We start from the raw sequence: 25,481 nt of genomic DNA on the forward strand, positions 1-25,481 counted from the left end.
AAACTCAAGTATCCAAAAGCCCTTGGGTTCTATGCATCTGTGTTCAGTGTTTCTATGGTCTTGATGTTCAAAGTGGTATTATTATTCCATGTTCTAAATACTTAGACTTATTTTAGAATTATCACTCTGGCTACTACATGGAAAATAGGCAAAGGGGAAGAATGGAAACAAGGAGAGCTTGTTAAACTATTGCCCTGATTAGATAATGGTCTTATACCAACATAGTGGCAGTAATCATGTAAAATCTATTCTAAAAAAAGATGTGCCAGGTTTTCTGGTTAATCTGAATATTAGGTAAGAGAGAAAAGTAGAAGTCCAAGGTAAATAGTGAATTCTTGACTGGAGCAACTAGCCACTAGATGAATGGTGTTACTATTTATTGATATGATTTATTGATTTATTGATACCCCCATAGGGCAGGGTAAGTTGGGAGAACAGTGAAGAGAGCTTGTTTTAGACATATTAAATTTGATCTGTTAGCTTACTCACATAATGTTGCATGAAAGAACATTGGCACAAACCTGTATGTACTGTATAATTCCACTTAAGTTTAAGAACAGGTAAGGTTATTCTGGATGATAGAGGTCAGAATATTGGTAACCTTTGGAAAAGTGGTACCAACTGGGAAATATTACATGGGAAACTTCTAGGGTTCTGGAAATGTTTTATATATTGATGTGGGTGGTGGTTATATATATATTTATGAATACATATACTTGTAAGACTAGTGACTGTTATAGTATGTATGATATAGTTTGATATAATATTTTTAAAAATTGAGAGGCTTATTAGCTTTCAAGTTGAGATAGCATGAAGGCAGTTTGTGACACAGGAGTCTGGAGTTTAGAACTGAGACTGGGACTGTAGGTAGATGTTTAGAATTAGTATTTAGATGTTTAAGGCATAGGATTAGATAAGATCATGTAGGAAGTAAAAATAAATAGAAAAGAAACATGTAAACATGTAAATGGGATACTTCAACATTTAGAAGTGAGGAAAGAGAAGTATCCTAGCAAAGGAAACTGAGAGTTACTGGCTAGTGGTAGTAGTAAGAAAACCAGGAAAAATGGTGCCTCAGAAACCATGAGAGGAGTATCAGAAAGGAGTGATCCCATTGTGACAAAAGTAATCAAGAGACTAAATAAAATGAGAATTGAGGACAGAGTATTGTCACATCCCTAATCTGATCCTAATTTTAGCAAATTAGTCAGAAACCTGGGGGTAATCCTCAACACTTTTTGTTACTTTTCTGTCTAACCTGTTATAAAATCCTGGCACCAGTTTTGTCTCCTGTAGATTTGTCAAACCCACCTACTTCTTTTTACCTTGAGTGATGAAGATGACAGGTGTGATTAGCCACCAGACTTGCTGGATTTGGCAAATAAAGGTATAGAATGTCCAGTTAAATGTAAATTCAGATAAATAGCAAATAATACTTTAAGTATGACCCAAATATTGCAGATGCTTGTACTATTACATAGGATGCACAATATGTTTATCTGAAATTTAAATTTAACTTGTCATCTTGTATTTTATTGGGCAACATTCTTAGCCTCTGTGATGAGCTGAGGAATATGTAAGCAATATATAAATCGCAAAAAGAAGAACTTTGTATGTCAAATTAAGGAGTTTGCATTTTAACTTGAGAATAGTGGAAAACCTTTGAAGAGATTTAAACAAATGATATTAGCTTTGCATTTTAGGTATACATGGATTACAGGGGGAGGTGAATTGAAAAGTTACTGGAATAATCTAAAGGCAAATCTTTTGGTGCCTTACATCAAGGTATTGGTATAAAATATAAAGAAAAATAATATGCTATATTAAATACATATGGTAGTTAAAATTGGCACATTATAGATAGACATTCAGGACATATTATTCTTTTGGGTTGAGTCTGGAGAGTGAAGAAAAGGGAAAACTGAAGAGGAGCAATCAAGAGGGCCAAAGAAGGGAGAAGTTCATAACTGTTGTATTGAGGGCCAGTAACAGGAAAGATTTCTGCTCTTAGTGGGAGCTGAAACTGTATTGCTTTGGATCTGAAAGTAAATAGGAGGAGAGGAAGTTAGAATATGTGGACAGCTCTTTGAAGAAACTTGGTTATGGATAAGAGAGAAGGGCTATGGCAGGAGGGGGATATAGGATATAGGGAAAAGGTTTTGATAAGATAAACAAGACCTAAGTTTGTTTTAAATACTCTACATACCTGTAGTCCCAGCTTCTCAGAAAGGTAAAGCAGGAGAGCCCAGAAGTTCAAGGCCAGCCTGGGCAACACAGCAAGACCCTGTCTAAATAAATACATATATACATAAGTACATACATACATACATACTAATAGAAAGATTGCAATAGAAGGGGGAACCCTGGAAATATAGTAGGATGGAAGTGTAGGATAATGAATGAAGAATTTTAATTACATACACATTTGTCTACTAACTGAGAGGAAAATCTCCTATACGTTGTTTACTGCTATGAAACCTAGAACTCTTGAGATAAAGATATTTATAAGGATATGTTCTCCTTAGGCAAATCAGATAATTTAACAGACAGTAAGTTTTTCTTCTTAAATTATTACAAAGATATAGTCATTAAAGTCAGAGGTTTTTTTCTTGGTTTGTTTTGAATTTGAATTCTCTATCCTCTGGATTTAAAGTTAATGACAGGTTAAATAATTAGAGTATTAAACTATGTATTTATTTACAGATAATGCAACTTGTGAGGTTTTACTTGCTGAAAAAACATGCCTTTCAACTCCTGAAAAAACAAAGAAAAAAGCAAGTATTGAAGTTGAAAAACTACATAAATCACAATTTCTTTAATAAAAGAGATAATTTTAAGTAATACTTTTATAGGAAATATTTTTCAGCTATTTAAGGCAGAAATTAAGAGCAATATATATTATATATACATATATGGATAAAAATGTCCAAACCCAGTATTATTGTGTTGTGGTCTATTTGATTCTTGAAATTGAGAAGGGTTTGTTTGATGTATGTACATGCTCCATTGTTTGGGACATATATATTTACAATTGTTATTTCTTGTTGTGTGATTCCATTAAGCAGTATGAAATGTTCTTTTTTATCCCTTCTGACTAACTTTGACTTGAAGTCCACTTTATCTGTTACGAGGATGGAAACCCCTACTTGTTTATGCAGTCCATGTGACTGATATGTTTTTTCCCAATCTTTCACCTTCAGTCTGTGGTTGTCTTTTCCTAAGAGGTATCTCTTGAAGACAACATATTGTTGGGTCTTCTTTTAAAATCCAGTCTGCCAGTCTGTGTCTTTTAATTGATGAGTTTAGGCCATTAATATTCAAGGTTATTATGGAGATCTGATTTGTACTCCTGGTCATTTTGGTTTATTTTTGACTTTTAGCTTAACTTAGTTTGTCCTTTGATTGACTTTTCCTTTAGTGTAGTTCCTCCCTTTGCTGGTTTTCATTGTTTTTTGTTTTTTGGGTTTTTTTTTTTTTTTTTTTTTTCATTTCCTCCTCATGGAATATTTTGCTAAGAATTAGTTCTATAGTGCAGGCTTTCTAGTTGTGAATTTTTTTTAACTTTTGTTTATCATGGAAGGTTTCATTTTATCTTTAAATCTGAAGCTTAGTTTTGCTGGATATAAAATTTTCTGTTGGCATCCATTTTCTTTCAGAGCTTGATATATGTTATTCTAGGATCTCCTGGCATTGAGGGTCTGGGTTGAGAAATCAGCTGAGATATGAATTGATTTGCCCCTATATGTAATTTGATTTTTTTCTCTCATAGCCTTTAAAATTCTATCCTTATTCTATATATGAATCATTCTTATTATAATGTACTTTAGTGTGGGTCTGCTGTAATTTTGTGTATTTGGGGTCCTATAAGACTCTTATAGTTGATTTTCCATTTCATTCTTTAGATTTGGGAAATTTTCTGATATTATGTCATTGAAAAGATTGTGTATTCCTTTGGTTTGTATCTCCATGCCTTCATCTATTCCAATAAATCTTAAATTTGGTCTTTTCTTGTTATCCCATATTTCTTGGAAATTCTGATCATGGTTTCTTACCATCTTCTCTGTACAGTCAACCTGATTTTCAAGAGTATATGTTTTGTCTTCGTTGCCTGAGATTCTGTCTTCCAAGTCATCTAGTCTGTTGGTAATACTTTCCATTGATTTTTTTAATTTGGTTTATTGTTGCCTACAATTTGAGGATTTCTGCTTGATTCCTTTTTATAACCTCTGCCTCTTTATTAAAATGATTTTTCAATTCCTGAATTTTCTCTCTGATACCATCCTTTATTATAAAGATTAGTCTATCTATGTACCTTCTAAACTCCTCTGACATTTCTTATACTGTGTTATCTATGGATTCTATTGTTGAACCATCTTGGTTTGTTCAAGGAGCTTTGTTCCCTTGTTTTTTTCATGTTTTTTGTGTGTCTTCCCATCTAGCAGTATGGCTCTGAGGTAGTACGGTTTCTCCTTATAGTCTTATAGGTCCCTAAAGATTTTCAGTACCTCATCTTTAGGGGGAGACCAATATTAACAGCATCCAAGGGAAACAATATACAATCTTAGATCAAACAGCTTCTAAAATGGCATCTAAAGTTTTGTTGCATTAAACAGAAGTGATTTGTTCAATTACTGTCTACAGTATAAACAGTAAGTTTGCTAAAATGGTTTATCGTTTCAAATGATGGACAAAAAGGGAACAGAAGTAGTGTAGGATGTGATGTTTTTAAGGGAGAAGGAAAGAAGTTAGAGATAAATTGATAAACTTCTTCATAGCAGAGGAAACAATAATGTGAAGATAGAGCCTTCAGAATGGGAAAAAAATCTTTACCACACCCACCTTAAACAGAGCATTAATCTCCAGGATATATAAAGAACTCAAAAAACTTAACACCAAAAAAACAAATAACCCAATCAATAAATGGGTAAAGGAACTGAACAGACACTTCACAGAACAAAAAATGTAATCAATCAACAAATATATGAAAAAATGTTCAACATCTCTTGCAATTAGAGAAATGCAAATCAAAACTACACTCACTGCAGTCATCTCACTGCAGTCAGAATGGCAATCATCAAGAATACAAGCAATTATAAATGTTGGTGAGGATGTAGGGAAAAAGGTACACTCATACATTGCTGGTGGGACTGCAGATTGGTGCAACCACTATGGAAAGCAGTGTGGAGATTCCCCAGAAGACTTGGAATGGAACCACTGTTTGACCCAGATATCGCACTCCTCAGTTTATACCTAAAGGACTTAAAATCAGCATACTACAGTGACACAGCAACATCAATGTCTATAGCATAAACTATGGATTCAACTTAGATGGTCTTCAACAGATGAATGGATAAAGAAAATGTTGTACATATACACAATAGAATATTACTCAGCCTTGAGGAATGAAATGATGGCATTTGCAGGTAAATGGATGGAGCTGGAGAATATGCTAAGTGAAATAAGGCAATTCCAAAAAACCAAGGACTGAATATTTTCTCTGATATGCAGATGCTGATCCATAATGGAGCAGGAGTAGGGAAGAATGAAGGAACTTTGAATTGTGCAGAGGGGAGTGAGGAGAGGAGAGGAGTATGGACATAGGAAGGATGGTGGGATGAGATGAACATATTACCCTATATACATGTATGATTGCACAACAGGTGTGACTCTGCATCAAGTCCAGCCAGAGGAATGAAAAGTTATGCTTCATTTGTGTACAATGTGTCAAATTCATTCTACTGTCATGCATAACTCATTAGAACAAATTGAAAAAAGAAGAAATCACCAAATTTCAAAATATTTTGAATTAAATGAAAATATAATTTACTGAAATTTGTGGCATAGAGGAAAAGCAGTGCTTAGAAGGAACTTCTTAGCACTGAATGTGTATATTGGAAAAGTAGCAAGATCTAAATCAATATTCAAAGCTTCCCCCTTAGATAACTGTAAGAAGAAGATTAAATCCAAGATAATAGAGGAGAAGAAATAATAAAAATTAGAGTTAAAAAAATCAGTGAAATTGGAAACAGGAAATGAATAGAGAAAATAAAATCAAAAGCCATTTCAAAAAAATCAATATACTTAATAAGTCTCTAGCAAGACTAACTAGCAAAAAGAAAAGGATTACACAAATTATCAATGTCAGAAATGACTGAAGTGATATCACTAAAAAACTGTGATCATTAAAGAATAGTGAAGGAAAGGCTGGGGTTGTAGCTCAGTGGTAGAGTACTTGCCTTGCATGTGTGAGACACTGGATTCTATTCTCAGCACTGCATATAAATGAATAAAACAAAGGGCCATCAACTAAAAAATATTTTAAAAAAGAATAGTGAAGGAATATTATTAAAAACTACATGTCCATAAATTTGACAATATAGAAGAAATGGACCAAATCCTTGAAAGATATACTCTGACAAGATTCACACAAGAGGAAATAGATATAGGTGTGTATTTATGTATAGGAATAGTTCTGAGGTCATCATAGACCAAGATCTAATGCCAAAATTAGATGAAGGCATTACAATAAAAGAAAATTACAGAACAATATTTCTAATCAACATAGATACAAAAATGCTCAACAGGATATTAGCAAATTGAGCAATATAGAAAAAAGACTACATATAACAAACTAAGTAGGATTGACCCCCAAGTATGCTAAATTGTTTCCACAGTTGAAATTGATGTAATTCATCATATCAGAAAAATCACATGATCTTTTCAGTAGATGGAGGGAAAGCATTTGACAGAATCTAACACTCATTCATGAAATTCTTAGCAAACTAGGAACAGAGGGAAAATTCTTCAACTTGATAAAGAACATCACACTTTCACCTAACATCATACTTACTAGTAAGAAACTCTAGGTTTTCCCCCTAAAATCAGCAACAAAGCAAGGACATCCCTTCTCATTACTGTTATTTAGTATCATTCTGAAGGTCCTACCTAGTACAATAAGACAAGAAAAGGAAATAAAAGGTATGCAGATTGGAAAGGAAGAAAGAAAATTCGAAGCATTGACAGAAACCTCCTGAAACTAATAAGCAATTATAATAAGATTGTAAAAAGTTAATGTACAGAATTAAATGCTTTTTTCTACTTAGCAATAAACAAGTAGAAGTTGAAAACAAAAGTACGTTATGATTTACATTTGCCCCCTGAAAATTAAATACTGAGGTATAAGTCTAAAAAAATTTTCACTGTTTGTTCTTTTTTTTTTTTTTTTTTTTTTTTTTTTTTTTTTTTTTTTTTTTTTGCGGTGCTGGGGATTGAACCCAGGGCCTTGTGCTTGCAAGGCAAGCACTCTACCAACTGAGCTACATCCCCAGCCCAATACAATTTTCTCATACTAGACAAAGGGGCCAAAAATATGCAACGGAGAAAAGATAGCCTCTTCAACAATGGTGCCGGGAAAACTGGAAATCCATATGCAACAGAATGAAATTAAACCCCTATCTCTCAGCCTGCACAAAACTCAACTCAAAATGGATCAAGGACCTTGGAATCCGACCAGAGACCCTGCATCTTATAGAAGAAAAAGTAGGTCCAGATCTTCAACTTGTTGGCTTAGGATCAGACTTCCTTAACAGGACTCCCATAGCACAAGAAATAAAAGCAAGAATCAATAACTGGGATAGATTCAAACTAAAAAGCTTTCTCTCAGCAAAGGAAACTATCAGTAATGTGAAGAGAGAGCCTACAGAGTGGGAGAAAATCTTTGCCACTCATACTTCGGATAGAGCACTAATTTCCAGAATATTTAAAGAACTCAAAAAACTCTACACCAAGAATACAAATAATTCAATCAACAAAAGGGCTAAGGAAATGAACAGATACTTCACAGAAGAAGATCTACAAGCAATCAACAGATATGTGAAAAAATGTTCAACAGTTCTAGTAATAAGAGAAATGCAAATCAAAACTACCCTAAGATTCCATCTCACCCCAATTAGAATGGTGATTATCAAGAACACAAGCAACAATAGGTGTTGGCGAGGATGTGGGGGAAAGGTACACTCATACATTGTTGGTGGGGTTGCAAATTAGTGCAGCCACTCTGGAAAGCAGTATGGAGATTCCTCAGAAAGCTTGGAATGGAAACACCATTTGACCCAGCTATCCCACTCCTTGGCCTATACCCAAAGGACTTAAAATCAGCATACTACAGAGATACAGCCACAACAATGTTCATAACTGCTCAATTCACCATAGCCAGATTGTGGAACCAACCTAGATGCCCTTCAGTTGATGAATGGATAAAGAAACTGTGGCATATATATAATGGAATATTACACAGCCATAAAGAATGATAAAATTATGGCATTTGCAGGCAAATGGATGAAATTGGAGAATATCATGCTAAGTGATATAAGCCAATCTCAAAAAAACAAAGGACGAATGATTTTGCTGATAAGTGGATGATGACACATAATGGGGGGTTGGAGGGGTTAGTGTTAGGGTTAAGAGTTAGGGTTAGAGAGGGGGGCAAGAATGGAGGAAGGAAGGACTGTATAGAGGGAAAAAAGGGGTGGGAGGGGTGGGGCGAAGGGAAAAAATAACAGAATGAATCAAACAACATTACCCTATGTAAATTTATGATTACACAAATGGTATGCCTTTACGCCATGTACAAACAGAGTAACGACATGTATCCCATTTATTTACAATTTAAAAAAATATTGATGTGACTGTGTCACTGTAGTATGCTGATTTTAAATCCTTTGGATATATGCTGAGGAGTGGGATAGCTGGGTCATATGGTGGTTCTATTTTTGTTTTTTTGAGGAATCTTCATACTGCATTCCAGAATGGTTGCACGCCCAATTTGCAGTCCCACCAACAATGTATGTACCTTTTCTCCCATATTCTTGCCAACATTTATTGATAATTTTATTCCTTATAATTGCCATTGTGACTGCAGTGAGATGAAATCTCAGTGTAGTTTTAATTTGTATTTCGCTAATTGCAAAAGATGTTGAACATCTTTTCATATATTTGTTGACCATTTGTATTTCTTCTTTTGAGAAGCATCTGTTTAGTTCCTTTGCCCATTTATTGATTGGGTTATTTGGATTCTTTAAAAATATTTTTAGTTGCCAGTGGATCTTTTTTATTTTTTTATTTATTTGTATACTGTGCTGAGAATCAAACCCAGGGTTTCACGCATGCCAGGCAAATGCTGTACCACTGAGCCACAACTCCAGCTCCTGTTTTTCTTTTTTTATGTTAAGTTTTTTGAGTTCTTTGTATATCCTGGATATTAATGCCCCTGAGGAGCAGGTAGCAAAGATATTGTACAATTTTTTTGGCTCTGTCTTCGTGCTCTTAATTGTTTCTTTTGTTGTGAAGAAGCTTTTTAATTTGATGCCATCCCATTTATTGATTTTTTAATTTTTCTTCTTGCACTTAGGAGTCTGTTGAGGAAGACAGTTCCTGAATCAACATGTTGGAATGTTGGGCCTAAATTTTGTTCTAGCAGGTGCAGGGTTTCTGATCTAATTCCTAGTTCTTTTATCTACTTTTTTTTTTTAATTTTTTAAAAACTTTTTTATTAGTTGTTGATGAAACTTTATTTATTTATTTGTATGTGGTACTGAGAATCAAACCCAGTGCCTTACACATGCTAGGCAAGTGCTCCACCACTGAGCCACAATTCCAGCCCCATGTTTGATCCACTCTGAATTGACTTTTTTTTCAGGGTGAGAGATCAGGGTAAATCTCATTCTATTACATATGTATTTCCAGTTTTCCCAGCACCATTTGTTAAAATGGCTGTCTTTTCTCCATCATATGTTTTTGTCATCTTTGTCTAGTGTCAAATAGCTGTATTTATGTGGATTTTTCTATATGTCTTCTGGTTTATTCCATTGGTCTTCTTGCCTGTTTTGGTGCCAGTACCATTCTGTTTTTGTTACTGTAGTTCTGTAGTATAATTTGAGGTCTGGTATTATGATGGCTCCTGCTTCACTTTTCTTGCTAAGGATTGCTTTAGCTATTCTGGGTCTCTTATGTTTTTCCAATTGAATATCATATCTAATTTTTTCTGTCTGTGAAGAATATCTCAGGAATTTTGATGGAAATAGTAGTGAACCTGTTTAGTGCTTTTGGTAGGATGACCATTTTGGCAATATTAATTTCTGCCTATCCAAGAACATGGGAGCACTTTCCATCTTCTAAGTCCCTCTTCAATTTCTTTCTTTAGTGTTCTATAGTTTTCATTGTAGAGGCCCTTCACCTCTTTTGTTGGATTGATTCCCAAGTACTTTTGTTGAGGCAATTGTTAATGTTATAGTGTTCCTCATTTCTTTTTTCATCATTATAAGAATGTGATTGGTTCATGGGTGTTGATACTGTATCCTGCTACTTTGCTGATGATAAATCATTTGTGAACTCTAGAAGTCTTCAGGTGAAGTTTTTGGGGTCTTCTAAATATAAGATCATGGATCATGTCACTGACAGATTATTTGAGCTCTTCCTTTCCTATTTGTATCCCTTTAACTACCTTCTCTTTCCTAATTACTCTGGACAAAATTTCAAGAACTGTGTTGAATAACAGTGATGAAAGTGGTCATACCTGTCTTGTTCCTAATTTTAGAGGAAATGCTTTCAGTTTGTCTCCATTCAGAATAATGTTGACCTTGGGTTTGTCATATATAGCCTTTACAATGTTGAGGTAAGTTCCTTCTGTCCCCAGTTTTTCTAGTGTTTGAAACATGAATTGATGCTATATTTTGTTGAATGCTTTTTCTGAATCTATTGAGATAATCATGTGATTCTTGTCTTCAAGTCCACTTATGTGGTGAATTACATTTATTGATTTCTATATGTTGAACCAAACTTGCATCCGTGGGATGAAACTCACTTGATCATGGTGTACTATCTTTTCAATGTTTTTTTTCATATGCAATTTGCCAATATTAAGAATTTTTGCATCTGTGTTCATTGAGGATATTGATATGAAGTTTTCTTTCCTTGATATGAATTTGTCTGGTATTAATATCAGGGTGATACTGACTTCAGAGAATGAGTTTGGTGATATTCCCTCTTTCTTTCTATTTCAAGGAGTAATTTGAGGAAGATTGATATTAATTCTTCCTTAAGGTTCTGATATAACTCAGCTGAGAATCCATCCCATCCTGGGCTTTTCTTTGTTGGAAGGCTTTTGATAGCTGCTTTAATTACATTACTTGAAACTGATCTGTTTAAATTTTCTATATTTTCATGTTTCAATTTGGATTGGTCATATTCCTCTAGGAATTTGTCAGTATCTTCAAGATTTTCTAGCTTATTGGAGTATAAATTTTCAAAATAGTTTCTGATGATCCTCTGGATTTCAGTAGTATCTGTGGTGATATTTACTTTTTCATCTCAGATTTTGATAATTTGAGTTCTCTCCCTGTTTCCTTTGGTTAGTTTGGCTAAGGGTTTACCAATTTTGTTTTATCCTTTCAAAAAAATCAACAGTTATGTTGATCTCATATTTTTTTTAATCTCAATTTCATTAATTTTGGCTTTGACTTTAATTATTTCCTGTCTTCTACTGATTTTGGTGTTGGTTTGTTTTTCCTTTCTTAAGACCTCGAGATGTATTATTAGATTATTTGGTATCTTTCTATTTTTTTAATATCTGAGCTCAGTGCTGTGAACTTTCCTCTTAGAACTACCTTCACACTATCCCAGAGATTTTAATGTGTTGTATCAGTATTCTCATTTACCTCTAAGATTTTTTTTTATTTTTCTCCTGATTTCTTCTACTATCCATTTATCTTTCAAAAGTGTGTTATTTAATCTCCAGGTATTAGAATAGTTTCTGTTTTTAATCTTATAATTGATTTCTAATTCCATTCCATTATGATATAATGGGGTGTAAGGTATTATCTCTATTTTTTTAATTTGCTAAGATTTGCTTTGAGACCTAAAGTATGACCTTTTTTAGAAAATGTTCAATGTGCTGCTGAGAAGAAAGTGTATTCAGTTGTCAATGAATGAAATATTCTATAGATGTCTGAAAGGTCCATATCACTAATTGTATTTTTTAGTTCTGTAGAATTTACTTAGTTTTTGTTTGGATGATCTATCCAGTGGTAAGAGAGGCATGTAAAATACCCAGTATAATTCTTTTGGTCTGTTTGATTCTTAATATTGAGGTTTTGTTTAAAGTACATAGATGCTCCATTGTTTGGGGCATATTTATGATCATTATATATTATTGATGTATGGTTCCCTTAAGCAGTACAAAATGACCTTCTTTGACTCTTCTGATCATTCTTGGCTTGAAGTCTACTTTATGTGATATGAGAATAGCAACCTCTGCTTATTTATGAGACCCATATGAATGGTATGTTTTTTCCTATTCTTTCACTTTCAGTCTGTGGATGTCTTTTCCTTTGAGGTGACTCTCTTGCAATTATATATTGTTAGGTCTTATTTTTTAATCCCATATGCCAACCTTTTGATTGAAAGAGTTTTATATCTTTTTAGTGAAGAGTTTAGACTGTTTACATTCAATATTATTGAAAGAAGATTTTATTTTCTGCCATTTTGATTTATTTCCAATTTCCAGTTTAAATTGGATTTGTTTCTCATTTAATTTACTATTCTTCTAGTGTAATTCTTTCCTATGATGATTTTTTATTAAATTATTTTAGTTGTAGATGGACACAATACCTTTATTTTATTTTTCTTAATTTATTTTATTGTAAACAAATGGGATACATCTTGTTTCTCTGTACATGAAGTAGAGGCACACCATTTGTGTAATCATACATTTACATAGGGTAATAGTATTTGATTCATTTTGTTATTTTTTTCCTCCTCTCCACCCCTCCCACCCCTCTTTTCCCTCTATACAGTCCCTCCTTCCTCCATTCTTGCCTCCCTCCCACCCCCCATTATGTGTCATCATCCACTTATCAGCGAGATCATTCGTCCTTTGGTTTTGTGAGATTGGCTTATCTCACTTAGCATGATATTCTCCAACTGCATCCATTTGCCTGCAAATGCCATAATTTTATTATTCTTTATGGCTGAGTAATATTCCATAGTATATATATATATATATATATATATATATATATGTATGACATATATATATGTGTGTGTATATATATGCATATATATATGTGTATATATATATATATATATGATATATATATATCATAGTTTCTTTATCCATTCATCAATTGAAGGGCATCTAGGTTGGTTCCACAATCTGGCTATTGTGAATTGAGCAACTATGAACATTGTTGTGGCTGCATCACTGTAGTATGCTGATTTTAAGTCCTTTGGGTATAGGCCAAAGAGTGGGATAGCTAGGTCAAATGGTGGTTCCATTCCAAGCTTTCTAAGGAATCTCCACACTGCTTTCCAGAGTGGCTGCACTAATTTGCAACCCCACCAACAATGTATGAGTGTACCTTTTTCCCCACATCCTCGCCAACACCTATTGTTGCTTGTATTCTTGATAATCACCATTCTAATTGGGGTGAGATGGAATCTTAGGGTAGTTTTGATTTGCATTTCTCTTATTACTAGAACTGTTGAACATTTTTTCACATATCTGTTGATTGCTTGTAGATCTTCTTCTGTGAAGTGTCTGTTCATTTCCTTAGCCCTTTTGTTGATTGAATTATTTGTATTCTTGGTGTAGAGTTTTTTGAGTTCTTTAATATTCTGGAAATTAGTGCTCTATCTGAAATATGAGTGGCAAAGATATTCTCCCACTCTGTAGGCTCTCTCTTCACATTACTGATAGTTTCCTTTGCTGAGAGAAAGCTTTTTAGTTTGAATCTATCCCAGTTATTGATTCTTGCTTTTATTTCTTGTGCTATGGGAGTCCTGTTGAGGAAGTCTGGTCCTAAGCCGACATGTTGAAGATTTGGACCTACTTTTTCTTCTATAAGATGCAGGGTCTCTGGTCTGATTCCGAGGTCCTTGATCCATTTTGAGTTGAGTTTTGTGCAAGTTGAGAGATAGGGGTTTAGTTTCATTCTGTTGCATATGGATTCCCAGTTTTCCCAGCACCATTTGTTGAAGAGGCTATCTTTTCTCCATTGCATATTTTTGGCCCCTTTGTCTAGTATGAGAAAATTGTATTTATTTGCGTTTGTGTCCATGTCCTCTATTCTGTACCATTGATCCACCTTTCTATTTTGGTACCAATACCATGCCATTTTTGTTACTATTGCTTTCTAGTAGAGTTGAAGATCTGGTATTGCGATACCCACTGCTTCACTCTTTCTGCCAAGGATTGCTTTAGCTATTCTGGGTTTCTTATTCTTCCAGATGTATTTCATGATTGCTTGCTCTATTTCTGTAAGGTATGTCATTGGGATTTTAATTGGAATTGCATTGAATCTGTATAGCACTTTTGGTAGTATGGCCATTTTGACAATATTAATTCTTCCTATCCAAGAAAATGGGAGATCTTTCCATCTTCTAAGGTTTTCTTTAATTTCTTTCTTTAGTGTTCTGTAGTTCTCATTGTATAGGTCTTTCACCTTTTTTGTTAGGTTGATTCCCAAGTATTTTATTTTTTTCAAGGCTATTGTGAATGGGATAGTTTTCCTAACTTCTCTTTCTGAAGATTCGTCACTTATGTATAAAAATGCATTAGATTTGCGAGCATTGATCTTATATCCTGCTACTTCACTGAATTCACTTATGAGTTCTAAAAGTTTTCCGGTGGAATTTCCCGGTTCCTCTAAATATATAATCATGTCATCAGCAAATAGGGATAGTTTGAGTTCCTGTTTTTTAAATTTTTTTTCCTATCCATATCCCTTTAATTTCTTTGGCCTGTCTAATTTCTCTGACTAGAGTTTCAAGGACAATGTTGAATAGAAGTGGTGAAAGAGGGCATTCCTGCCTTGTTCCAGTTTTTAGGGGGAATGCTTTCAGTTTTTCACCACTTAGAATGATATTGGCCATGAGCTTAGCATAGATGGCCTTTACAATGTTAAGGAATGTTCCCACTATCCCTTAATTTTTCTAGTGTTTTGAGCATGAAGGGATGCTGTATTTTATCAAATGTTTTTTCCGCATCTATTGAAATCATCATGTGAATCTTGACTTTAAACCTGTTGATATGGTGAATTACATTTATTGATTTCTGGATGTTGAACCAACCTTGCATCCCTGGAATAAAATCCACTTGATCGTGGTACATTATCTTTTTAATATATTTTTGTATGCGATTTGCTAAAATTTTGTTGAGAATTTTTGTATCAATGTTCATTAAGGATATTGGTCTGAAATTTTCTTTCCCCGATGTGTCTCTGAGTGATTTAGGTATCAGGGTGATATTGGCTTCATAGAATGAGTTTGGGAGGATTCCCTCCTCTTCTATTTCATGGAATACTTGGTGAAGTATTGGAATGAGCTCTTCTTTCAAGGTTTTATAGAACTCGGCTGAGAACCCATCTGGTCCCAGACTTTTTGTTGTTGGAAGGCTTTTGGTGACTTCTTCTATTTCATTACTTAAAATTGAACTATTTAAATTGTGTATGTCCTTCTGGTTCAGTTTAGGTAATTCATATTTCTCTAGAAATTTGTTGATGTCTTCGAGATTTTCTATTTTGTTGAAGTATAGATTTTCAGAATAGCTTCTAATTATGTTTTGTATTTCACTTATGTCTGTTGTGATATTTCCTTGTTCATTCCAAATTTTAGTAATTTGAGTTTTCTCTCTCCTTCTCTTTTTTAGTGTGGCTAAGGGTTTATCAATTTTGTTTATTTTTTCAAAGAACCAACTATTTATTTTGTCAATTTTTTGATTGTTTCTTTTGTTTCAATTTCATTGATTTCAACTCTGATTTTAACTATTTACTGTCTCCTACTACTTTTGGTGTTGCTCTCTTCTTCTTTTTCTAGGGCTTTGAGCTGTAGTGTAGGTCGTTTATTTGTTGATTTTTTTCTTCTTTTATTGAATGTGCTCCATGAAATAAATTTTCCTCTAAGTACTGCTTTCATAGTGTCCCAGAGATTTTGATATGATGTATCTTTGTTCTCATTTACCTCTAAGAATTTTTTTATTTCCCTCCTGATGTCTTCTGTTATCCATTCATCATTCAATAATGTATTATTTAATCTCCATATGTTGGAGTAGTTTCTGTTTTTTATTCTCTCATTTATTTCTAGTTTTAATCCATTATCATCTGATAGAATACAAGGTAGTATCTCTATATTCTTATATAAGCTAACCTTAGCTTTGTGGCATAGAATATGGTCTATTTTAGAGAAGGATCCATGTGCTGCTGAGAAGAAAGTGTATTCGCTCTTTGTTGGATGGTATACTCTATATATGTCCTTTAAGTCTAAATTACTGATAGTGTTATTGAGATCTATGGTTTCTTTGTTCAATTTTTGTTCAGAAGATCTGTACAGTGGTGAGAGAAGTGTGTTAAAATCACCTAGTATTATTGTGTTGTGGTCTATTTGATTTCTGGAATTGAGAAGGATTTGTTTGACGTACATGGATGAGCCACTGTTTGGGGCATAGATATTTATGATTGTTATGTCTTGCTGATTTATGCTTCCCTTAAGCAGTATGAAATGTCCTTCTTTATCCCTTCTGACTAACTTTGGCTTGACGTCCACATTATCTGATATGTGGATGGATACTCTGGCTTTTTTGCTGTGTCCATGTGCATGGTATGTTTTTTCCCATCCTTTCACCTTTAGTCTGTGGGTATCTCTTTCTATGAGATGAGTCTCTTGCAGGCAGCATATTGTTGGATCTTTCTTTTTAATCCAATCTGCCAGTCTATGTCTTTTGATTGATGAGTTCAGGCCATTAACATTCAGGGTTATTATTGAGATATGATTTGTATTTCTGGTCATTTGGCTCATTTTTGTTTTTTGACATGACTTGGTTTCTCCTTTATTTGGCTATTCCTTTAGGGTAGTTCCTCCCTTTGCTGATTTACATCATTGTGTTTCATCTCTTCCTCATGGAATATTATGCTGAGAATGTTCTGTAGTGCCAGCTTTCTTTTTGTAAATTCTTTTAGCTTTTGTTTATCATGGAAGGATTTTATTTCATTGTCAAATCTGAAGGTAAGTTTTGCTGGGTATAAGATTCTTGGTTGGCATCCGTTTTCTTTCAGGGCTTGAAAAATGTTGTTCCAAGCCCTTCTAGCTTTTAGAGTCTGGGTTGAAAAATCTGCTGATATCTGTATTGGTTTCTCCCTGAATGTAATTTGATTCTTTTCTCTCGCAGCCTTTAAAATTGTCTTTATTTTGTATGTTAGTTATTTGCGTTATAATGTGCCGTGGTGTGGGTTTGTTGTAATTTTGTATATTTGGAGTCCTCGTGTACTTGATTTTCCATTTCATTCTTCAGATTTGGGAATTTTCTGATATTATTTCATTGAATAGATTGTTCATTCCTTTGGTTTGTTTCTCTAAGCCTTCCTCAATCCCAATAATTCTTAAATTTGGCCTTTTCATGATATCCCATAATTCTTGTAGATTCTGCTCATGATTTCTTACCATCTTCTCTGTTTGGTCAACTTTGTTTTCAAGATTAAATATTTTTTCTTCAATGTCTGAGGTTCTGTCTTCCAGGTGTTCTATCCTTTTGGTTATGTTTTCTATGGAGTTTTTAATTTGGTTTATTGTTTCCTTCATTTCAAGGATTTTTGTTTGTTTGTTTTTTTCAGTATCTCTAACTCTTTATTGAAATGATCTTTTGCTTCCCACATTTGCTTTTTTAACTGTTGAGCAGTGTGATCATTCAAAGCCTGCATTTGCTCTTTCATCTCATCGTTTGCTTCTCTGATCATTTTAATTTTGTACATTCTGTATTCCCTTTCTGACATTTCTTCTGCCATGGTGTCATTGGATTTTGTTGATGTAGCATCTAGGTTTGTTTGGGACATTTTCTTTCTTTGTTTTCTCACATTCGTCAGGTATCTACCCCTGTGAAACTCTGAGATACTGCAGATTTCATCTATTGACTTATAGTGTCCCTGTAGATTTCCAATAACTTGCCTCCTAGCCTTCAGTAGCCTGAAGTCTTGGAGGAACTTGATAATGCAGTGATACACAAGGAAGCTGCCCCTCCAGGTGTGGTGGCCTTCAGGTGGGGTATATTTCCTGCTGGTGGGCAGAGGCACCTCCACTTATTGACTGATGGTCAGTCAAAAAGGGGGCTAGACTGTGGACATGTCTGGTCTGAGACTGTGTCTCTGGTTCTACTGCCCTGGTGGGATAGCCTCGCCCAGCGGGGAAGACTCACCTGGTTGGAACATCTCGCTGGGCAGCTCTCCTCTGAGAAGTTCCCTTCGGTCCAGAACTACCACCTGGGCTAGGCAGCCCTCCTCTGCAATGTTTCCAGGATTCTGGACCTACCTCCTGGGCCAGGGAAACTTGCCCTGTGATTGAGACTCTCACTGGGCAGCCCTCCTCTGTGATGTTCCCTGGGGACCAGAACTACCGCCTGGGCTGGGAAGCCTGGTCTTGTGGGGGATTCTTTCTCTGAATGGCCCTCCTCTATGACATTCCCTGGGGACCGGACCTACCACCCAGGCCTGGAACCCTCACTCTGCACCAAAACCTCTTGCTGGTCGGTCCTCCTCTACAATGCTCCCAGTTGTTCAAGTTCACGGCTCCAGCAGGGGAGTCTCACTGGGCAACTCTACTCCACGAAGTTCCCTGCATTCCAGGACTACTGACCTGTCCAGTGAGCCTCGCCCAGTAGGACAGACTCACCCGGCGGCTCTGAGTTGGTCCCGAGTCTCTCAATATCTCCTCTTCTTGAATCCTGAGTCCTGTCAAAGGGCCTGCAGTCTCCTGTAGGTGACTCAGGAAGGGAGCCACCCTTCTGATGATGATGGCCACACCCTCAGGAATAATTCAAAATGCCTGCACCAGCTCCAAAGAAGCTGGGGAGCCCCAGCAAGGGTGTGCTGAGTCAGCACAGAGGCAAGTGCAGTGTCCCTCAGCAGTAGGGGGGCAGGCAGGCAGGCTCAGCGATGGCGTCCAACCTCAGCGTGGGGGTTGGTGGACTGGCTTACTCTGTGTGATGGCGTCTGACCTCAGCATGGGTGTCAGCAGGCTCAATACCTTTATTTTGTTTATTTATTTTTATGAGGTGCTGAGGATTTAACCCAGTGCTTCACACATGCTAGGCTAGCACTCTACCACCATGCTGATTTTAATTTTAATTTTTCAATTGTCCTTCATGAAATATTTTGTCTGTTTTGTAATCCAGTCTTTCTAATTATGAAATCTTTTAGCTTTGTTCATCATGGGAGGTTTTTATTTCATCTTCAGTTCTGAAGCTTCATTTTGCTGCATATACTATTCTTTGTTGGCATCCATTTTCTTTCAGAACTTGGTATATATTATTCCAAGCCTTCCTGGCTTTTATGGTCTGGGTTGAGAAATCAGTTGAAATCCAAATTGGTTTACCTCTAAATGTGAACAATCGTTTTTCTCTTGCAGCTTTTAAAATTCTATCCTTATTCTGTATGTTAGCCATTTTTATGTCTTGGGGTAGATCTATTGTGACTTTGTATATTTGTAGTCCTGTATGCCTCTTGTATTTGAATTTTAATTTATTCTTAAGGTTTGGAAATTTTTCTGATATTATTTCATTGAAAAGATTGTTCTTTCCTTCAATTTGTATTTCAGAACCTTCATCTATTCCAATGTGTCTTAAATTTGGCCTTGTAATGTTATCCCAGATTTCTTGAATATTCTGTTTATGAACTTTAACATCTTTTCTACTGGTTAGTTTTATTTTCAAGATTATATGCTTTGTCTTCAAGTCCTGAAAATCTATTTCAAAGAGGTCTAATCTATTGGTGATTGAATTTTTAATTTGGTTTATTGATTCTTTCATTTAGAAGATTTTGTTTGGTTCTTTTCAGAATCTCTCTTTATTGAAATGATCATTCACTTCCTGTATTTTCTTTCTGATTTCACTTCTTACATTTTTTAGTTCATGGAATAGTTTAACTATGAACTTTCTAAATTCCTTCTCTGACATTTCTTCCACTGTGGAATCAGTGAAGTCTGTTGTTTAAGCATTATGGGCCGTTTGAAGGGTTTGGTCTCTTGCTTTTTCATATTGTTTGTATGTCTACCCATCTATCAGTATAGTTCTGACTTATTTTAAATAAAGAACTACTTTACTACTTTGTGAGTTTCTTTTTCTTAAGAGCCCTGGGTTGGGTGAATATCCAGATAATGATATTTTAAGTCAATGTGTTACCTCTGCTGATTCCAATATCAGCACTACTTTGAGATACCACTGAGCCTTATTTATTATAATCACTTTAGAACCAAGCCTCATTCCATTCAACCTTATAAGAAACAAAAACGTGTTGTATATGTTCTCTATGGTTCCTCAAATTCAGGTATAAAACTATAATAAAGTTCTGGAATAGGTAAAAAAAAATCAGTTGTTAAATTTAGTAAACTTACTCAAACCTTTAGTGAGGGCTAAAAGTGGGGAGGAAGAAGGGGGTTTCAGCAACTTTCAACTAGTAGTCATCCTTCTAGAAGTTTTTTGGACTGATTCTTAGGAAGTTCCACTGCAGGGGACTTCCTTGTATTTAATTTGCAGCTCTCTGGGTGTTGGAAGATGCGGTGTTGATTTAAGGGGGTAAGTGGTTGACTGAGGGCTCCACAAGATGTGGGCCTCCTGCTCAGTTTTCTTTTCACAATTTGGTTTTAAACTGTCTGCACTGTTTTAAAGAAACTTCTGTTACTGTTGTACTTTAAATTTTGTCTGTCTTTCTACTATTTTTAAGTGGGTGGACTTAAGAGGATGTCTGTTCCCTGCTTCTCATCCTCATGTTTGAGTTTGGGATTAGGGAACTCAGTTTATTTTCTACTCTGATAACTTATCTCCCAGTCTCTACAGATCTCAGACTTTGTAATGTTACAGGAATAAACAGAGAATATATTTTGTCACCCACCTCTCAATTGTGCATTTCCTTTGCTGCCTCCTTTCTGTGTTATGAGGAGATCAGAACCAGCTCCTAGCTCACTTCCACTATCTTCCTAAGTTCCAAAGTTCACTAATTTAAAAGAATGATCATTTTAATTTAAAATCATGAGAGAAAATGATGACATTAGCAAGAAGAATTTTAGTGGACTAATGGAGCCAAACAATATTGGATTGGGTTGAAGAGTTATAGAAGACAGGGAAGTAACAATTATGTGTGGAAGGGACTCTGAAGGGAAGTAGAGAAAAAGAACAGTAACTGAATGGAAACACAGGGTCACAAGAAGTTTTACTTTTTTTTTTTTTTTTTTTTTTTTGGGTGCTGGGGTTCGAACCCAGGGCCTTGTGCTTACAAGGCAAGCACTCTACCAACTGAGCTATCTCCCCAGCCCCAGAAGTTTTACTTTTATGATGGCATATATTATATCATTTTTGAGGGCTAATGAGAATGATGGAAGGGAGGAAGAAGGTACAGGTGGATTTTTACCCAACCCAGTATACTCACCATGGCTTAGAGATCTAGTTAAACTTGGCCTAAATTTCACTTCTTTAGCATACATTTAAAAAAAAAAAAAACTTCCCCATACTTTCTACATTCTTTTTTCCTGACTTCCTCACTTCCTTATGGTTACCTGTCTTTGTTCTGTTTCCATGCATACTTAATTTCAACCTCTACTAATATCTATTTCTCTCCTCCTCTTTCTTTTGCCCCTGCATTCTTCTGCCCCTCCTTCCCTCCCCCCCCCTTGTTCTCTCTCTCTCTCTCTCTCTCTCTCTCTCTCTTTCTCTCACATATACACACATCTGTATACATCAAGCATCTTGTGATTTTAACTCAGATCTTGCATTAGTGTCATTTTTATGCTATTGTGTGATCTGCCTCTTCTCAAAAGCTAGATTCATTGTAGATGAGTCTTCCTGGATGTGTGTGTGTGTGTGTACACATGGGCAATTTTATTTTTGGTACTGGGAATTAAACCCAAGGGGATTTTAACACTGATCTACATCCTCAGCCCTTTTTATGTTTTGAGACAATTGCTAAGTTGTTTAGGGCTTCAGTAAATTGCTGAGTCTGGCCTCAAACATATGATCCTCCTGTCTCTGCCTCCCTAGTTGCTGAGATTATAGTCATACACCAGCACACCTGCCTATCCATGGGATTTTGATGTGTACAAACTGCATGAAATGATGCTCAACATCATTAGACATTAGGAAATGCAAATTAAACCCAATGATATACTACTTCATGTTCACTAAGATGAGCATGATAAAAAGACATAATAATAAATATTAGAATATAGAGAATTTTGAATCCTCATACATCCTACTTGGAATGTGAAGTGGCATAGCAAGTTTGGAAAACAGTTTGACAGTTCTTCAATGTTTAAAATATGTATCCAGTAATTCTATTCATTAAGTTTTATACCCAAGAGGAGTAAAAACATATATTCTCACAAAAACTTGTATGTAAATGTTCGCAGAAGTTTTGTTCATAATAGCCCAAAGTAGAAACAACCCAAATGCCCATCTCCTGATAAGTTGATAAAGTATGTCATATGAAAAATATTATTCTGCAATAAAGATAAATGAAACCTCAATACATGCTACAACATGAATGAACTTGAAAAATGTTAGATCACATAAAAGATTTCAGTCCCACTTATGTGATACCATTTATGTAAAACCTACAGGAGAGGCAAATATGTACATATAGATCAATGGTTTATTAAGGCTATTGATAGCAGAATGGGAATTGACTGCTACTTATCTGAGACTTCTTTTATGGGACAAAAATGTTCTATAATTAGATTGTAGTAATGGTTGTATGACCCTGTAAATATCTTAAAAACACTGAATTTTATACTTTAAATGGATGAATTTTATGGTATCTAAAATGTTATGGTATATGGTATATAAAATAAGTTTTATGGTATATGGTACATAAAATAAAGCTGTTTTCAAAAACCACAAAACTCCCCTTTACTACATGGAATAGAAAAGACCTTGAAAAGCTAAGGAAGCACAGATCCAGAATACATACATAGGAACTGACCTTTAAAAGAAGGGAGATATTTTCATTGTGGTGAATTTGCAAATGTAATGATGGAGGAACTAACTTTGCATTTAATAGGACCTCATGCTTCACTTAATGCTTTACTATTACTATCTTGTAATTCTTAATAAAATTTTAATAAGGGCCACACATTTAGTCCCAAGTCCTGAAATTTTTTGAGTCCTGGATGGTAGTGTTCTCTTGTTGGCTACTATTGTTTCAGTAAAGTATGGGGCAAGAGTGTCAACTGAGCATGACAAAGGAAAGAAGGCCAGAAGTTTAAGTAAAATAGAGTAAGTATGAAGTAGTCCTGAGGAGCTAGATAAATGCTTACTTGTCTGTGGCTTTTTTGAATTTGTGGTTACACTGATGGTCCAGATTTTACAGTTTTCCCAGCACTCAGTTACACTGAAGGTGGAGAGGTTACAGATGTTAGGGTTCATTCGGTATTTGTTAGTTGTGTGTGATGGAAGGAGGATAGCAAATAGTTATGATAGATGGTGGTAGCTCATTAAGAAAAGAAGACAAGAGATGGCCAATGGGTGAAGACTGAATAATAAGTGAGTTGTAGATTTTAATGAGGTGTAAATGTTCCATAAGGACATTTGAACAGAATTGGAAGTATATAGGATATTATTTGAATTGGTGATTCTTGAGTATCTGTTGAAGGTAGGGACTGAGATTTGATCACAGAGTGACTGAAGTGGCATGAGGGGAAAAGATTATTTGAAGTGAAGAAGTCAAGGAATTGAGAGACCATTTGAATATGTTACATACTTAGTGGATGGAGTTGCTTAGAATGAGGGCAGAAATGAGAGAAAAATCTGTTTTCAAGGTGTGAAATCTTTAAGGAAAAAAAACTTCAGTTGAGGCCATTGAATACCACTCTTAGTTCTGTACTCTGATTCATTCTATGGCTTAGAATATACCTTATACCTCTTATACTTTCCTCCCTTCCCCTCTCTACTATCTTCCTTATATGCCCACCCCTAACTAAAAATTTACCCCCCTACTTATGTTTAATAAATTTAAATTTTGAATAATATTTTAAATATATTTTAAATATATCTTGAAAACAAAAGACAAGTTACATAGAACAAGCAGTCACTGAACAGTCTCTAGTTTTCAGTACAGGTATTAGTTAACAAAACAACATACTTTAGAATAGTTGCAGTTTCCTGATGGGAAGTGGACTTTTGTTTTCTTAAATGAAGAGTTATTTATAATAAAGACAATTATAAATACATTTAGTATTTTCACCAAGTTTTAATTTTAAATATGGATAAACAGACCTCATTATCATTTGTTTTCTTTCCATTTAACACTATTTGGGAAATATTACCATTGTGGTAGGAAAAATTTTTGAGCTGAGTATTTCAAACTGTTTTATCTTTTAACGAACTTTTTTTATTCAAATATATAGAATGAATCATTTTTTCTAGAAACTTATTTGTCTTTGTTATGATTTAGATATGAGGTATCTCCCAAAAGCTCATATGTGAGACATTGTAAGAATTGTTCAGAGGTAGAGCGTTTGGTTATGAGAGTTATAACCTAATCAGTGGATTAAACCATTGATATGAATTAACTGGGTGGTAATTAGAGGCAGTTAGGGTGTAGATGCAGGATGTAGGGAGGGCATGACTTTGGGGTTTATATTTTTGTCCCTGGTAAGCAGAGTGTTCTCTCTGTTACCTGATTGCCATGTCTTGAGCTGCTTTCTTCCTCTTACTCCTTTCATCATGGTATTCTACTTCCTGCACGCCCAGAGCAATGGAGTCAACTGTCTGTGGACTGAGGCCTCTAAAACCTTTAGTGCCAAATAAACTTTTCCTCCTCTGAAATTGTTTTTGTCCAGTCTTTTGGTCATAGTAGCAAAAAACCTAACTAAAACATTCTTTAAGTTTAAATCTTTATTTTTCCTTTTGAAGGAATAATAGCACACCTTAGAGATTTTGGAAATGTTTTTAAGAGTTCTGTGAAATGTATTTTATGATTGTGAATTTGTTTCAGGCTGAGAAAGATTCTGAAGATAGAGATACAAATATTCAAACAAAGTTAAACTCTCATCATCTAAAAATCAAGGTTCCATTATTCCACCATAGGTCTGCTCCTGAAAGCAGTGGAGGTAGATCAGTAACTAGAGTTCAACTTTCGAAGCCCATGGAACCCATACTGGTAAGCAGTAGTGTTTTTTTTTTTTTTAATTTCTAAATTTGTTCTTTTTAATTATACATGACAGTAGAATGTATTTTGACATAGTATACATATACAGAGTACAATTTTCCATTCTTCTGGTTGTACATGATATGGAACTACAATGGTTGTGTATTCATATATGAACATAGGAAAGTAATGTCTGATTCATTATACTACCCTTCCTGTCCATATGCCCCGACCCTTCCCTTCATTCACCTTTGTCTAATCCAAGGTATTTCTATTCTTCCCTCCCCCCACCTTATTGTGAATTAG

General features: G+C 35.0%; 1 protein-coding gene and 1 non-coding gene across 2 annotated transcripts in view; one reads left to right on the plus strand and one right to left on the minus strand.

Annotated features, from left to right (window-relative positions):
- Positions 1-25,481, plus strand: part of Meikin (meiotic kinetochore factor) — a 103,260-nt gene that overhangs the window by 30,696 nt on the left and 47,083 nt on the right. The window contains exon 8 of the mRNA XM_047554798.1: positions 25,115-25,187. Coding sequence (XP_047410754.1) covers positions 25,115-25,187 — 73 coding nt within the window. The remainder of the gene's footprint in view (positions 1-25,114; positions 25,188-25,481) is intronic.
- Trnaa-ugc (transfer RNA alanine (anticodon UGC)) lies at positions 7,254-7,327 on the minus strand. Its single transcript has one exon. It is a non-coding gene; the product is annotated as a tRNA-Ala (tRNA).

Source organism: Sciurus carolinensis, chromosome 6 (genome assembly GCF_902686445.1).
Source record: "Sciurus carolinensis chromosome 6, mSciCar1.2, whole genome shotgun sequence".
In the NCBI taxonomy this organism is placed as follows: domain Eukaryota; kingdom Metazoa; phylum Chordata; class Mammalia; order Rodentia; family Sciuridae; genus Sciurus; species Sciurus carolinensis.